This window comes from Salvelinus namaycush, chromosome 23, assembly GCF_016432855.1.
Source record: "Salvelinus namaycush isolate Seneca chromosome 23, SaNama_1.0, whole genome shotgun sequence".
Lineage (NCBI taxonomy): Eukaryota > Metazoa > Chordata > Actinopteri > Salmoniformes > Salmonidae > Salvelinus > Salvelinus namaycush.
This window is the reverse complement of record NC_052329.1, coordinates 22,567,562-22,584,725: the sequence shown is the minus strand read 5'-3', so window position 1 is coordinate 22,584,725 and position 17,164 is coordinate 22,567,562. Positions and strand designations below refer to the sequence as shown.

The 17,164-nt window shown below is 47.9% G+C and overlaps 1 protein-coding gene across 1 annotated transcript; it reads left to right on the top strand.

Annotated features, from left to right (window-relative positions):
• The first annotated feature begins 423 nt into the window (after window positions 1–423).
• LOC120018539 (protein moonraker-like) lies at window positions 424–14,873 on the top strand. Its single transcript, XM_038961759.1, has 12 exons — window positions 424–693; window positions 923–1,097; window positions 1,238–1,287; window positions 1,511–1,732; window positions 2,222–2,420; window positions 3,476–3,660; window positions 3,784–3,929; window positions 12,120–12,207; window positions 13,831–13,917; window positions 14,124–14,294; window positions 14,533–14,614; window positions 14,809–14,873. The coding sequence occupies exons 1-12, from the start codon at window positions 424–426 to the stop codon at window positions 14,871–14,873; spliced, it is 1,740 nt and encodes a 579-aa protein (XP_038817687.1).
• Window positions 14,874–17,164: the final 2,291 nt, after the last annotated feature.

The window sequence follows — 17,164 nt, the reverse complement described above, 5'->3', positions numbered from 1 at the left end:
TTTTGTCACACCCGTATACCACGGCTGTCAGCCAATCAGCATTCAGGGCTCGATCCACCCAGTTTATAATATGTGTTTTATCATGTGTTTGTCACTGATATGGGTCCTGTCTTTGTAATTTTATTGATTGATGATGCTGAAGTGATGAAACAATTTCCCAAATTGGGATTAATAAAGCACTACTGTACTCTCTACTCTCTCTCCATCTTATACTAGTAATGATACTAGCATGCCATCATGATGGATATTGAAATATAACATTATAACTTTGTGAATGCCAGTTGATGTGGCCAGATCATAAGTTGGACAGCTGGATGTAACGTCAACTTAGCTAGCTAGCTAAATTGGTAGCTCTGTCATTGCAACAGCAGGAATGATTCCAGTGCCACTATTGTTTTCTTTCAGTTACTCTTCAATGCAGCCATGCCTGCCAACGCCTATAACCGTGCTACTCAAGTTGGCCCAGCTGCACCCATTGTGATTGAGAAGCTGATGCCCTGGGTAGAGAAGCGGGATGACCTGGATAGCACCTGTAGTTCTCTGTGTTTCTCTGCTCTGTCTGAGGAGCGTCTGCTGGCTGCAGTCAGGCTGGCCAAGAGAGATCTGAGGAAGAGACGACAGGAGTCATTGAACAGCTCCCCCATCAGACCACAGCCAGAGGAGACCACTACCATCAAGAGCAATGTGGAGCAGGTAAATAAGGCTCATCAATATACTCCCCTTTCACTTGTACAGTTTATATCAATTTTACTCTGCTCCAAGAACAATTAATCGATCATCAACCTTTATAATCGATTATCAACCTTGATAATTTTTCAATTTCAAGCAGAAGAGGGTTTTTCTTAAGGGGAGGTCAAAGACAGCCGGCCCCAAAGAAGAAGTGACTCGGTCTGCAGCCAAGGTGCTTGTATACACCTCCCAGAAGTACATCTCTGTACCCCCTGGGCCTGATCATGGCCTGTCCCCCCCAACCAGAGACCCAGGCCCAAGGCAGACAGCCAGCCAGGAGCCCCAGACAGCACTCAGCCAGGAGGTCCGCAGGCTGCAGAGAGAGCTGACCAACTACATCCAGAGATTAGATCAGCTCACAAACAGAGGTAACTCCACATAAATAAAGTTACCCATGAGTTAACCAGTCAAATCGCCATGGTCAGAGGGTCTAGACCTGTTGTAGTGATTATATTTCTATGGGTAACACAGCTGGAGTGGCACCTTGTTGGCATACTGTGCATTCCAGGGCGAATGGTTGCAGAGCCCTTGGAGCCTGATGAGCAGCGCAGGGTGGAGGTCCGCAGACAGGAACAGGCAGCCAACTCTGCACGCATCATCTATGCTACAACAACAGGCGAAAGAGATCCAAGAGGATTTAGACAAACTGCGCTCACAGAAGATTGAGCACACAAACAAAGTAAGTCTCACTTAATAACCAAAGCTGTCATACTCTGATGAGGTTCATGATGAGGACAATGACAAAGACTAACACCCATCTCCCTCGCTCTCCTTTTCTCAGTCCAGAGCGATGGACAGGTTGGCTGCTGCCCACAGAGGGGCGATCAGGGCCATGCAGAGGTTCACTAATCAGCTGTCTGACACGTCTGAGGGCAGGATGCCCTCCTATTATAAAGAGCTGGGCCAGCTGATCCGCCAGCTCTCTCTGTGCTCGGCCAAGGTGGAGGTGGGCCAGGGATCAGCCATCCCAGAGACTGCCCTGGACATCCTGCTGAAACTAGGGGTCAGTCATAGTCTGAGTCCCAAATGGCTCCTTATTATCTTTATAGTGCAGTACTTTTGATCAGGGGCAGGGGCAAAGGTCTCTGGTCAAAAGTAATGCACTATATAGGAGATAGAAAGCCACTTGCGATGCATCCATATATTTAATCCACCTACAGGTCACTCTCACCTTATTACAAAGAAGATGGGCACCAGAACATTTCCCAAATCAACTACTGTACATCTATTGGTCATTTTTGATAAGTAGCTTCCTTATAAATCTATATTAGCTTCCTTATACATCTATATTAGGTTATACAAGCAATACTCTATTTAAAAACCTAAGCTATTCAATCTAAAGAAAGTGGAAATAAATGTGCTGGAGAGCCACAAAACCATAGGTAGAGCTGAAGTATTATACAGTACATTTCATTTAGATTTTATTTGGCTTCTTTAATTTGAATGTATACAGAATATATTCGATTTTCGTGTCTCTCTCTGTGTCTCTCAGACCCTGGATACTGCTCTCAGCAAGCAGGAGAGTCCAGTACATAGGAGGCACGCCCAAGCACCCAGTTCCTCCCCTGCACTCTACCGCAGGTCTCCACATCGCAGCACGTCTCCTCCCCGTCCCCGTGCACCCAGGGGCCCTGCCACCAGGGGTCTCAGAGGACCTCGTAGAGCAGCAGGCCCCAAGAAGTCCTTCCCTGGTGAGCAACGAGCAGGTGTTCTCATTCTAATTCTAGCTGAGTGACTCAGCATTCAGAGACACTCATTATCCCAGTCAGCTGTGCTGCTGAAGCTATTTTATTAGCATTTTAATAAGGATAGCCTAATTATCTAGTCTTTTTTTATTGGCTCATTATTCCATATCCTCATAACATCAATAACTCATGTAAATTAATTTCATAATTCATTAAACCCGGAACAACCAACACAGCAAATGTGTCAGACAAATCAGCATCCCCTCCTTTGGTTGAAACCACAGTCACACAGACACACAGACACACAGACACACAGTCACACAGACACAGCAGTTAAAATAAAATATCTGATCCAAAAAATAGAACATTTATTGTGTGGGTGGAACGATTCCTGAAACTGCATTTTTAATTTGAGCGTCTCGGGTCTTTGTTGTTTACCCTGTTCTTTCATTGTGAATGAGGTAGCAGATTCTTATGGTTCCCATGGCTCAGGAAATTACCTGAAGGTTTAAGTGCTGTGTGTGTTTGGGCCTCCCACCGAGCTTGAATCACGGCACCAGGGATTAATGAGGGGCTGGCTGACTGACACAAAGAGGGGAGAGCGGGTCCGGTTCTCTGGCCATGGGTCTCCTGCAGGCAGCTCATTGTGTGGGTTGTTGGCTCCTACTGTGTACAGTCTCCCTGTGGGAGATATGATGCAGCCACCACACACCACGAGAGGGTTTGAACTGGATAGTATGCGCAGGTCTCCTTGGCAACTAATAACAGTTCTCACTGTCAATGAACAAACCCCCTACTGTACCTTCTCCACACTGCCAAACAAGCAGCAGGCAGGTGTCTGTTTGTGTGCTAGTTGGCCAGATAATTGTGTAGTCTGTCAAAGGAGCATGCAGGTGTTAAGGGCCATACAGGCTTTACTAATGTTTGATTAGTCATGCCAAGCACTGTAACACTTATCTGTAAGGGCCTATAGAAATGATTGAGCACATAGCCTAGCTGTTCAAGTGTTTCAAAACAACAATTCAATAAGAATTGATGATGAGCCAACGTTGTGATGTTAGCAAATAGGAGAGCGGTCCCTCAGCATCAGCAGCCCCCCAGAGCCACAGAGCCTCCTCCACAGCTGGATCGCAGACAGGTGCTCAGGGCTGGCCTGGAGAGCCTGGTCCATCTTAGAGAACTCAGGGAAGGTGGGGGACAGGTCCCCGACAGTCAAGGAGGAGCACTGCACCCCGACAGGACAAAGGTCAGTGAGTTTAATTAGTACATTTTTGACGCAATTAAATGTATTTTAATATGTCTATTAATAACTGTCTAGCCTGAACTATTTGCACTACAATTGTGTCTCTTAAACATTATCTTTGTCCAGAAGCAGGGAGCCCATGTGAGGGATGCAGGTTTCCAGCAGCCCACAGTGGCTTCCAGGCTGAGAGTGTGTCAGCACCCACAGAAGGAGGCCTCTGTGCCCTGGATACCCACGTCACCTCACTCTCCTCCTAAACAACAACAACAGTGGTGAGATCAGAGGAGAGCACTCTCTCTTGTCCTCAGTCTCTCTTTTGTAACTTACTCTTGCTGCATACTCTCCCTCTCTTACAGTCTCTCTTTTGATTGTCATTTTTTCTAATCCACTTGTTTTATGTGTCCTGCTCCCCTCAGAAGAGACCAGAGCCTCGATGTCTCTTCTCCCCTCTGAAGCCCTCCTCAGGCCCCTCAGAGCAGCAGCTGAGTGGTGTGGTGACAGCAGAGCAGGACTATTGTCTGACCTGTGATAGACAGAGACATGCCCACAACGAAGCCTTCAGGTCACTGATAATAACAATAATGCATTTTATTTGCAGAAATCTTCATTTAACACATAAAACATAAACCATTGGACATGGCAAACAACCTTGTGTCTTATTAGCATCACAGTACCTTACTAGTCTCATTTATGAGGTTTTAGTTGATTAATAATACACTACATCACCAAAAGTATGTGTACATCTCTTTGTCGAACATCTCATTCCAAAATCATGGGCATTAATATGGAGTTGGTCCCCCCTTCGCTGCTATAACAGCCTCTACTCTTCTGGGAAGGCTTTCCACTAGATGTTAAAACATTGCTGCGGGGACTTGCCATCATTCAGCCACAAGAGCATTAGTGAGGTTGGGCACTGATGTTGGGCGGTTAGGCCTGGCTTGCAGTTGGCGTTCCAATTCATCCCATTGGTGTTCAATGGGGTTGATGTCAGGGCTCTGTGCAGGCCAATCAAGTTCTTCCACACCGATCTCGACAAACCTTTTCTGTATGGACCTCGCTTTGTGCTCGGGGGCATTGTCATGATGAAACAGAAAAGGGCCTTCCCTGAACTGTTGCCACAAAGTTGGAAGCACAGAATTGTCTACAATGTCATTGTATGCCGTAGCATTAAGATTTACCTTCATTGGAACTAAGAGGCCTAGCCTGAACCAAGAAAAACAGTCCGGAGCTGTTTTTCTATTCCTTCTTCACCAAACTTTACAGTTGGCACTATGCATTTGGGCAGGTAGAGTTCTCTTGGCAGCCGCCAAACCCAGATTCGTCCATCGGACTGCCAGATGGTGAAGCGTGATTCATCACTCCAGAGAACACGTTTCCACTGCTCCAGAGTCCAATGGAGGCGAGCTTTACACCACTCCAGCCGACGCTTGGCATTGCGCATGGGGATTTTAGGCTTGTGTGCGGCTGCTAGGCCATGCAAACCCATTACATGAAGCTCCCGGCGAACTGTTCTTGTGCTGACGTTGCTTCCAGAGGCAGTTTGGAACTCGGTAGTGAGTGTTGCAACCGAGGACAGGGGAGTTTTACGCACACTCGGCGGTCCGGTTCTGTCAGCTTGTGTGGCCTACCATTTCGCGGCTGAGCCATTGTTGCTCCTAGACGTTTCTACTTCACAATAACAGCACTTACAGTTGACCGGAGCAGCTCTAGCAGGGCAGAAATTTGACGAACTGACTTGTTGGAAAGGTGGCATCCTATGAAAGGACCACGTTGAATGTCGCTGAGTTCCTCAGTAAGGCCATTCTACTGCCAATGTTTGTCTATGGAGATTGCATGGCTGTGTGCACAATTTTATACACCTGTCAGCAATGGGTGTGGCTGAATCCACTAATTGGAAGGGGTGTTTTGTATAAATAGTGTGTATGTGTTATAGCTGTGTGGACTGGCAGAATGAATGAACCAATGGAAACTGCCCAGGGAACAGTTTAATTAATGAGTTTGCTCATTTTGAGTAATTAAATCATTTTAAACCCTGATCTCAGACCCCACTTGCTGAAAGCTGCAAGCAATACTCTGATTCCAATTCAAAGTTAACTTCTCCAAAAAATTAAATCTAGGCGCTTGCTTGTTAGATTGGGGACATTCTTTTTTTTTTTAAAGCACCGTGATGGATAGCAGTGCCTGCCTGCCCTAAATTTAAGTGCACAGCAACCCTTTACACTAATCAAAACTTAATTAGTGCAATTGAGGTCTATAATTAATCATATGCCTGCAGCCTGATTTTGGTGGCTGACATTAGCACTGGATTTTTATTTATTTAACTAGGCAAGTCAGTTAAGAACAAATTCTTATTTTACAATGATGGCCTACCCCGGCCATCCACATATGTGGATCTCTAATTGAAACAGTTCTGTCTTGTGTTGTCTTTATGTGAATGCACAGCCAAGCCTGGCTTGACAGAATGACCATGCAGTGACTGAGGGACCTAATTCAGCTGAGTAAAGATGAAGCAGAACGCATCCAGAGACTCCAGTAGACTAGAGTAGTACTACGTCCTGTACACACTCCCTATCATAGCCTGGGAACAAATATACTGTTAGTCTACCCTGTCAAGCTAAAAGTGGAAGGTCAAAATGTTCAGTAGTTGTGTCAAGGTACTAATTCCTCAGTGTGAAATTATGACAACTTAACACATCCCTGAAGCCCTTCAGGTTTGTGACAAGTATGAGTCTGGAAATCAATGGACAAACAATATGACCAAGACAGAGGGAATTGAAGTGCAGCAATTAAATTCAAATGAAATGCTGCCGGTAGGGATGGCTGCCGTTTTACGGGCTCCTAACCAGCTGTGCTATTTTGTTCGTTTTTTTTTTGCGTTGTTTGTAACTTTTTTTTAAACGTATTTTGTACATAATGTTGCTGCTAATGTCTCTGATGACCGAAAAGATTACTTACCTCAAACTGGACAAAGACTTTTCTTTAACGTGTCTGATGCAAAGGATATACTGGGGCTTCCGTGTTGCGCAGCAGTCTAAGGCACTGCATCTCAGTGCTAGAGGCATCACTACAGACACCCTGGTTCGAATCCAGGCTGTATCACAACCGGCCGTGATTGGGAGTCCCATAGGGCGGCGTACAATTGGCCCAGCATCGTCCGTGTTTGGCCGATGTAGGCCGTCATTGTAAATAAGAATTTGTTCTTAACTGACTTGCTATCACGAGAATTTTCAATCCCAAATGATGATAACTAAACAATTATTTAAGCTTTGACCAATCCCCGAGGTTTGTAGGACCCTGGGTTTAATAATAATTACGCAAAGTAATCCTTTAGTCATTACTTTAGACATAAAAATTTCCTTATCAGTTAAATAAAGGTTAAGTACAAAAAAACGGGCCCAAATCCCCGTCATTTGCATGAAGAAAAGACAGAGAAAAAGGGGGCGGAGGTCCGGCTGCCTTCTGAGAATTCATAGGCTACTGAGTAAACCTCCACCACCATAGTTCCTGTGCCCAAGGAAGCAAAGGTAACCTGCCGAAATGATTACCGCCCATAGCACTCACGTCATGCAATCATTGGAAAACAAAATGGATGATATACGATCAAGACTATCCTGCCAACGGGATATTAAAAACTGTAATATCTTATGTTTCACTGAGTCGTGGCTGAACGACGATACGGATAATACAGAGCTGGCTGAATTTTCCATGCATCGGCAGGACAGAGAAGCTACGTCTATTTGTCAATAACAGCTGGTGCGCAATGTCTAATATTAAAGAACTCTCGAGGTATTGCTCGCCTGAGGTAGAGTACCTTATTATAAGCTGTAGACCACTGTCACGTTCCTGACCTGTTTTCTCTTGTTTTGTATGTGTTTAGTTGGTCAGGGCGTGAGTTGGGGTGGGCATTCTATGTTCTGTGTTTCTATGTTTAGGTTCATTGTCATTTAGCCTGATATGGTTCTCAATCAGGGACAGGTGTTTTACGTTTCCTCTGATTGAGAACCATATTTAGGTAGGTTGTTCACACTGTTTGTTTGTGGGTGGTTGTCTTCCGTGTCCGTATGTCTACCACACGGGACTGTTTCGTTAGTCGTTCATGTATGTAGTCTGTTCCTGTTCGTGCGTTCTTCGTCTATTGTAAGTTCTCAAGTCAGGTCTGTCTACGTCGTTTTTGTTGTTTTGTAATTTTTCCAAGTGTTTGTGTTTCGTCTTACTTTATTAAAACTCATTATGTCAAACTATCACGCTGCGCATTGGTCCTCTGATCCTTCTCGCCTCTCCTCGTCTGAGGAGGAGGACGAAGTAGAGATTCGTTACAGAACCACCCACCAAACCAGGATCAAGCAGCGGGGAGAAGGGCAGCGACAGCAACAGCAGAAATCCCAGGACTCCTGGACATGGGAGGAGATCTTGAACGGAGAAGGACCCTGGGCACAGGCTGGGGAGTATCGCCGCCCCAAAGCTGAGCTGGAGAAAGCGAAAGCTGAGCGGCGGCGATATGAGGAGGCAGCAAGGCAGCGCGACAGGTACGAGAGGCAGCCCCATAATTTTTTTTGGGGGGGGGGCTAGAGAGGAGTGTGGCTAGAGAGGAGTGTGGCTAAGCCAGGTAGCAGACCTGAGCGCACTCCTCGTGCTTATTATAAGCAACGCGTCACTGGTCAGGCACCGTGTTATGCGGTTAAGCGCACGGTGTCGCCAGTGCGTGCCCATAGCCCGGTGCGCTATAGGGCAGCCCCCCGAAAGTGTCGTGTGAGTGTGGGCATCCAGCCGGGGCGTATTGTGCCTGCTCGGCGCGTCTGGTCTCCGGTACGCAGTTTCGGTCCAGGGTATCCTGCGCCGGCTCTGCGTGCTGTGTCTCCGGGGCGCTGGGAGGGTGCAGTGCGTCCTATGCCTACGCTTCGCTCGTACCGGGCAAATGTGGGAGTGGAGCCTAAGGGAGAGGTGCGCGTAGTAGGCACTAGATCTCCAGTGCTCATCCAGAGCCCGGTTCAACCTGTGCCTGCACTCTGGAGGGTACGGGCTGGAGTAGTACTCCAGCCTGGGGGAGTGGTGCCAAGGCTGCGCACCAGAGCTCCAGTGCTCCCTCACAGCCCGGTCCTTCAGATGCCTTTTAACATCAAGCCTCCTGTAGGTCTCTCCAGCCTGGTGGGTCCTGTGGCAGCCCCACGCACCAGGCTGTCTCTCCGTCTCCTCCCTACAGGTGTGCCAGTCTGCCCAGAGCCGCCTGCACTGCCAGTCTGCCCAGAACTGCCCGTCTGTCCCGAGCTGTCAGAGCTGCCCGTTTGTCCCGAGCCGTCAGAGCTGGCCGTCTGCCCAGCGGCGCCTGAACTGCCCGTCTGCCCAACGCCGTCTGAACTGTCCGTCTGCCAAGCGCCGCATGAACTGCCCGTCTGTACCGAGCCTTCAAAGCCGCCCGTCTGTACTGAGCCTGCAAAGCCGCCCGTCTGCCATGAGCCTTCAGAGCCGTCCGCCAGACAGGAGCCGCTAGAGCCTTCCGCCAGACAGGAGCCGCTAGAGCCTTCCGCCAGACAGGAGCCGCTAGAGCCTTCCGCCAGACAGGAGCAGCCAGAGCCTTCCGCCAGACAGGATCAGCCAGAGCCTTCCGCCAGACAGGATCAGCCAGAGCCTTCCGCCAGACAGGATCAGCCAGAGCCTTCCGCCAGACAGGATCAGCCAGAGCCTTCCGCCAGACAGGATCAGCCAGAGCCTTCCGCCAGACAGGATCAGCCAGAGCCGTCAGCCAGCCATGACCAGCCAGAGCCGTCAGCCAGCCATGACCAGCCAGAGCCGTCAGCCAGCCATGACCAGCCAGAGCCGTCAGCCAGCCATGACCAGCCAGAGCCGTCAGCCAGCCATGACCAGCCAGAGCCGTCAGCCAGCCATGACCAGCCAGAGCCGTCAGCCAGCCATGACCAGCCAGAGCCGTCAGCCAGCCATGACCAGCCAGAGCCGTCAGCCAGCCATGACCAGCCACTGCCGTCAGCCAGTCCGGAGCTGCCGTCAGCCAGTCCGGAGCTGCCGTCCCTCAGTCCGGAGCTGCCGTCCCTCAGTCCGGAGCTGCCGTCCCTCAGTCCGGAGCTGCCGTCCCTCAGTCCGGAGCTGCCTCTCATCCCGGTGATGCCCCTTATCCCGGTGATGCCCCTTATCCCGGTGATGCCCCTTAATTTAGGTGGGTTTAGTTGGAGGGTGATCATTGGGAGGGGGATACGGAAGCGGGGAGTGACTATGGTGGTGTGGGGACAGCGTCCGGAGCCGGAGCCGCCACCGTGGACAGATGCCCACCCAGACCCTCCCCTAGACTTTTGGTGGTGCGTCCGGAGTTCGCACCTTGAGGGGGGGGTTATGTCACGTTCCTGACCTGTTTTCTCTTGTTTTGTATGTGTTTAGTTGGTCAGGGCGTGAGTTGGGGTGGGCATTCTATGTTCTGTGTTTCTATGTTTAGGTTCATTGTCATTTAGCCTGATATGGTTCTCAATCAGGGACAGGTGTTTTACGTTTCCTCTGATTGAGAACCATATTTAGGTAGGTTGTTCACACTGTTTGTTTGTGGGTGGTTGTCTTCCGTGTCCGTATGTCTACCACACGGGACTGTTTCGTTTGTCGTTCATGTATGTAGTCTGTTCCTGTTCGTGCGTTCTTCGTCTATTGTAAGTTCTCAAGTCAGGTCTGTCTACGTCGTTTTTGTTGTTTTGTAATTTTTCCAAGTGTTTGTGTTTCGTCTTACTTTATTAAAACTCATTATGTCAAACTATCACGCTGCGCATTGGTCCTCTGATCCTTCTCGCCTCTCCTCGTCTGAGGAGGAGGAGGAAGTAGAGATTCGTTACAACCACACTATCTACCAAGAGAGTTCTCATCTATATTATTTGTAGCCGTCTATTTACCACCACAAACCGATGCTGGCACTAAGACTGCACTCAACAAGCTGTATAAGGCCATAAGCAAACAAGAAAATGCTCATCCAGAAGCGGAGATCCTAGTGGCCGAGGACGTTAATTTGGGGAAAATTAAATCCGTTTTACCTCATTTCTACCAGCATGTCACATGTGTAACCAGAAGGGGAAAAAAACTCTAGACCACTTTTACTCCACACACAGAGACGCATACAAAGCTCTCCCTCGCCCTCCATTTGGCAAATCTGACCATAATTCCAGCCTCCTGATTCCTGCTTACAAGCAAAAACTAAAGCAGGAAGTACCAGTGACTCGCTCAATACGGAAATGGTCAGATGACGCGGATGCTACGCTACAGGACTGTTCTGTTAGCACAGACTGGAATATGTTCTGGGATTCATCCAATGGCATTGAGGAGTATACCACCTCAGTCACCAGTGCATTGACGACGTCGTCCCCACAGTGGCCGGATTGGATGGATTACAGGCAACATCCGCATGGAGCTAAAGGCTAGAGCTGCCGCTTTCAATGAGCGGGACACTAATCCGGATGCTTATAAGAAATCCCGCTATGCCCTCAGACGAACCATCAAAAAGGTCAAAGCGTCAATACAGGATTAAGATTGAATCCTGCTACACCGGCTCTGACGCTTGTCGGATGTGGCAGGGCTTGAAAACTATTACGGACTACAAAGGGAAACCCAGATGAAGCAGATGCTAAGCTGCAGGACTGTTTTGCTAGCACAGACTGAAATATGTTCCGGGATTCTTCCGATGGCATTGAGGAGTACACCACATCAGTCACTGGCTTCATCAATAAGTGCATCGGTGACGTCGTCCCCGCAGTGACTGTACGTACATACCCCAACCAGAAGCTATGGATTACAGGAAACATCCACACTGAGCTAAAGGGTAGAGCTGCCGCTTTCAAGGAGCAGGACTATAACCCAGAAGCTTATAAGAAATCCCGCTATGCCCTCCAACAAACCATCAAACAGGCAAAGCATCAATACAGGACTAAGATCGAATCGTACTACACCGGTTCCGACACTCGTCGGATGTGGCAGGGCTTGAAAACTATTACAGACTACAAAGGGAAGCACAGCCGAGAGCTGCCCAGTGACGTGAGCCTACCAGATGAGCTAAATGCCTTTTTTGCTCACTTCGAGGCAAGCAACACTGAAGCATGCATGAGAGCACCAGCTGTTCCAGACGACTGTGTTATAACGCTCTCGGTAGACGATATGAGCAAGACCTTTAAACAGGTCAACATTCACAAAGTTGCGGGGCCAGACGGATTACCAGGACGTGTACTCCAAGCATGCGTGGACCAACTGGCAACTGTCTTCACTGACATTTTCAACCTCTCCCTGACCGAGTCTGTAATACCTACATGTTTCAAGCAGACCACCATAGTTCCTGTGCACAAGGAAGCGAAGGTAACCTGACGAAATGATTACCGCCCCGTAGCACTCACGTCGGTAGCCATGAAGTGCTTTGAAAGGCTGGTCATGGCTCACATCAACAGCATCATCCCGGATACCCTAGACCCACTCCAATTCGTGCTTAGTCACCTCCTATACCACCTGTTCACCCTCGACTGCGTGGCCAAACACGACTCCAACACCATCATTAGGTTTGCTGACGACAGAACAGTGGTAAGCCTGATCACCGAAAACGATGAGACAGCTTATAGGGAGGAAGTCAGAGACCTGGCAGTGTTGGGCCAGGACAACAACCTCTCCCTCAGTGTGAGCAAGACAAAGGAGCTGATCGTGGACTACAGGAAAAGGAGGGCCGAACAGGCCCCCATTAACATCGATGGGGCTGTAGTGGAGCGGGTCGAAAGTTTCAAGTTCCTTGGTCTCCACATCACCAACAAACTATCATGGTCCAAACACACCAAGACAGTCGTGAAGAGGGTACGACAACACCTTTTCCCCCTCAGGAAACTGAAAAGATTTGGCATGGGTCCCCAGATCCTCAAAATGTTCTACAGCTTCACCATCGAGAGCATCCTGACCGGTTGCATCACGCATCACTGCTAGGTATGGCAACTGCTCGCCCTCTGACCGTAAGGCGCTACAGAGGGTTGTGCGTATGGCCCAGTACATCACTGGGGCCAAGCTTCCTGCCATCCAGGACCTATATACTAGGCGGTGTCAGAGGAAAGCCCCAAAAATTGTCAAAGACTCCAGTCACCCAAGTCATAGACTGTTCTCTCTGCTACCGCACCTACAAGCGGTACCGGAGCGCCAAGTCTAGGACCAAAAGGCTCCTTAACAGCTTCTACCCCCAAGCCATAAAACTGCAGAACAATTAATCAAATGGCCACCCGGACTATTTACATTAACCCCCCCACACATTTTTTTTACACTGCTGGGACTCGCTGTTTTTTTTCTATGCATAGTCACTTTACCCCTACCTACATGTACAAATTACCTCGACTAACCTGTACCCCCGCACATTGACTTGGTACGGTACCCCTGTATATAGCCTCGTTATTTTATTGTGTTACTTTTTATAATTTTTTACTTTCGTTTATTTGGAAATATTTTCTTAACTCTTTCTTGAACTGCATTGTTGATTAAAGGCTTGTAAGTAAGCATTTCACGTGAGGTCTACTCCTTTTGTATTCAGCGCATGTGACGAATAAAGTTTGATTTGATTTGAATAACTTAGTGAAGACAGGATTCAGGACTATATTGTCACACCAGGCTTGTGCATGTGTGTGTGTCAGGTCTGAGGTGGGCTCTCCAACCCAGTGGGCTGAGAGAGTTGAGCAGGGAGGCCCGAGGGAGACTTCAGCCTCTCTTGGACCAGGCCCAAGAGACATTTAAACTCTCCATAAAAAAAATAAAGGGTTGTATGGACACAAAAAATAGACAATCCTTTTGAGTTTTTTCTTGCTTTTCAGCAAGGAGGGGAATAAATAACTGAGTGTGTAACTTTGCTGTCACTCAATAACCACATTGTTGTTACAGAAGAAAAGCCTGGACCAAGGAAAGCTTTCCCCTCACTCAGGAATTCCACTGCCCTCAGAGGAGTGGGGAAATCAATACAACTAATTTGTAATTGAAAAATCCATACAGCTATTTACCACAAGATTTGTGCCACCACAGTGAAATGAATAGGGAATTTACAGCTAGGCCTAGGGTGTACTGCTGCAGCCTTGTGTATGTGCTGAGTGAAAGACTGGGTTAGAGTAGGAGTGGTTGGTGTTAGGTAGGAGAAGGTCAGTAGTGGTGTGGTACTGAGCTTGCCCTACCTGTGTACCCCAGCAGATGGGAGCTGCTGCCTCTCAGACCCGGGACAGAAAGGCCACATCGTCACTGAGGCATCGGCTGTCTGAGCAGGCTACAGACAGAGTGAGTAGCCCTGTCATATTGTAATGATACTGACTTATATTATCAATATTTATGTTTTTCTCAGCATTTTAGTCCCAAATGCAAATAGGGCTTTGGTCAAAAGTAGTGCACTATATAGGGAATAGGGTGCCATTTCGGGAAACAGCCATGAAGTGATTCCATAAAACGCATGTGATGAGCTCTGTCCTATCTACCTCCCTCTCCAGGCTGCAGAATGCGCTGAGGTGCTGAGTGAGGCCCTGCTAGAGGAGCTGCTGGCCGATGCAGTGCGGGCCACCTGGGTGGCGGAGACAGACAGACAGATGGAGGGTTTGGCCCAGCGCCAGCTCAAGGCCCCCACCCTGGAGAGCATGCTGCTGCGCATGGAGGAGATGGAGGTGAGCCCTGAGCATTGCCCTAAGGAAAGACCACCACACAAAGGTCACAGGGAGTTTGAAAGGGCACCGCTAGTTAGTTTGTCATGCAAGGCCTGTGTGATGTTTGACAGCCTTGGTCAAGCTGTGCTATGGAGATACAGTGAATACACTGTCCAGTCCTGTCTGGATTTGTATTATTGTTTGGCTGAAAAATGTATTTAAATAATATACTTATTTGATCATCTATGTGTCTGAGCAGAAAGACCAGGAAGCTGTGAGGAGACGCTTTGCTACCATCACATACTCAGACCCTCACCACTGGGACAAAGGGGACACAACTGGTGAGTAAACAGACCAAGTAACTCCTCCACACACCCTCCACACAGTTTTGCATGAGGGTTTGAATTGTTGTTCCTCTGGTGCACTGCAGGTGGAGGTATAGTGTTAGTGCTGTTTTAGCCAGTTGAGAGCAAGTCTATCCCTCTTCCGCTCTCCTTTTCCACCCCTCTTTCTCCCATCCCCATCTCTCTCTCAGGGCCCCAGAGGCCTGCTCCAGGCCAGTCTCTCCTCAGCCCGTTAGGATCACCAGGCCAACACTGAGACACACCACCACGGCTGACATTGTCCTGGAGAGCCCTGTGGAGACCGGGTGTTTTTTCATCTGGTGTTGCCAAAGCGCTCTTTCCTGTGAATAGTCCTATGCACAGAATTCAATAGAACATTGTGTGTTGTTACAGTATCTGTATGTTAATGTGTTTGTTTTGTAGTAATCACCATGCAATACTGCAGCCACCATCTTAGAGAAAGCTTCAAGCACTGTCTGAGTTTAATGGGTTGATGTATGGACAGCTTGTTTGAGAAACAGATAGATATTAATAAGGAATATATTACATTATATACTGGGTGGTTCGAGCCCTGAATGCTGATTTGTCTGACAGCCGTGGTATATCAGACCATATACAACGGGTATGACAAATCATTTATTTTTACGGCTCTAATTACATTGGTAACCAGTTTATAATAGCATTAAGGCACCTCAGGGGTTTGTGGTATATGGCCAAAATACCACAGCTACGGGCTGTATCCAGGCACTCTGAGTTAAGTCATGCATAAGAACAGCCCTTAGCGGTGGTATATTGGCCATATACCACAACCCCTCATGCCTTATTGCTTAATTATACATTTATAATTTGTTGATGTTTCAGATTGTAGTTAATGGTTATGAGATGCTATACTGGGTGATGGGACCTCTGCAGTCTCCACTAAATGGGAATTAATTACAGAGGGTAATGGTGTATGACATCACTTAACCTGCTCCCACCTTATCAGGCAGGAACTCATAAAGGACAATATAACGAGACAAAACTGATGCAGAACATTGATCCCCTAAATGTAAGACGGTGAGAAAGTGCCCAACAAAACCACTGTCCCAAAAACTGTCAATTACTTTATTTTGCAGTTGACGTCCACTCCAGACGATCAACAAAACGGATAGAGGTGAAACGTTGTTTATGCCTTTCCCAGAATGCACTGCTTTGTTGTGCCTCAATTCTGGCTGTTCTTCTCCACCCCTAATCTCTCCTGGCTGCGATGAGACCAAACCTAACCCCCTTCAAACCCCAACCCCCCCGCCCACCCACCCTCTGGCAAGACATAAAGGGAGTGCATCAGTGTGCCTCTGCCTCCCTCCCCTGCCCAGAGCTTTAGCTGTAGCTGCCATTGCTTAAATTACTTAGGAATGAAGGAAGAAGAAGGAGGGGAGAGTGTGAGAGATGAGAGCCAACGGCTGACAGGGGAAGTAAGTTGTTGAGAGCAGAGCGGACATGCCAGCATGATGCAGTGAAACATATTAGCATATTAAAGACAGTCAGAAGTTCACTGTTCCTGGTCCAACTGGACCTTCTGGAGGGGCTCAGACCAACTCTTCTGTGACTCATCTCTCACTCAGTCCGTCTGCTTTTACCTATCCATCTGTAACCTTCTATTTCTGTCTCTAAAGACCAGCAGAAACTAAACCACCACTAACTCTTTGCTGTCTGTTTTGTGGGTTGGGAGGAAGATGTGGTCAACCCAAATTCCATTCATAGCGCAGGTTAGGACTCTGCCTAGTTATTTCATATGGTTTATGGGTAAAACAATACTAGCAGAACTAACTGACCTTGGCTTTCTTGTTCCTGTATTGGTAGTAATTGGCCAGATAGCTTTACTTCTACCCCTGTGTTGTAGATACTAGCTACCTGTATCCTCCTGCCTCTATGAAGATAGCATTAGACTCACCCAGGAAAGTCTGTCTCTGTGTCTTCCTCCCTCTCACGGCCCAGTGAATTACACAGTCCAATGGGACTTCTCACCCCTGCCTGAGTGGCAGGTTATTTCATTGGTGTGTTAGACAAGGAAAATGGCCTGAGCCTCTGACAGGATTCCGATAAAAAGGCTAGCAGAGTGCGTCATGAAAATTCTCTCCCTTGTTTTTCCCTTGCTTTGCCCCCAGTAGCTGTATAAATGAGATAATGTGGAACTGTCTGACCGAATATGAAGCCAGGTATTTTTTTGTATCGACGAGTGCACTCGTGTGAAAGCACAATACAATGATTGTGTGTTGTGTCTCTGAGAATGCCGGGCAAGTTTTCATCGCATTCTATCTCATTTGCAAAGCAATAGGGATTGATTCTAAATTCCACATGGATATTGTCTCATCCCCTACAAACACACAGAGCATGTTCAGGAGTTCTTCCCTCCAGTCTTTCTATTATCCTTGATTACGTGGAGAAAATGAGTCAGCCGAACACTCAGGGCTGAAAATTATAGATTTTTATGTGCCAACACACAGGGAGTATTTTCTTCCTCCTTCCGTCCCAGTATGTTTCCCTGTAGGCCTGTGTTCTGAGCGC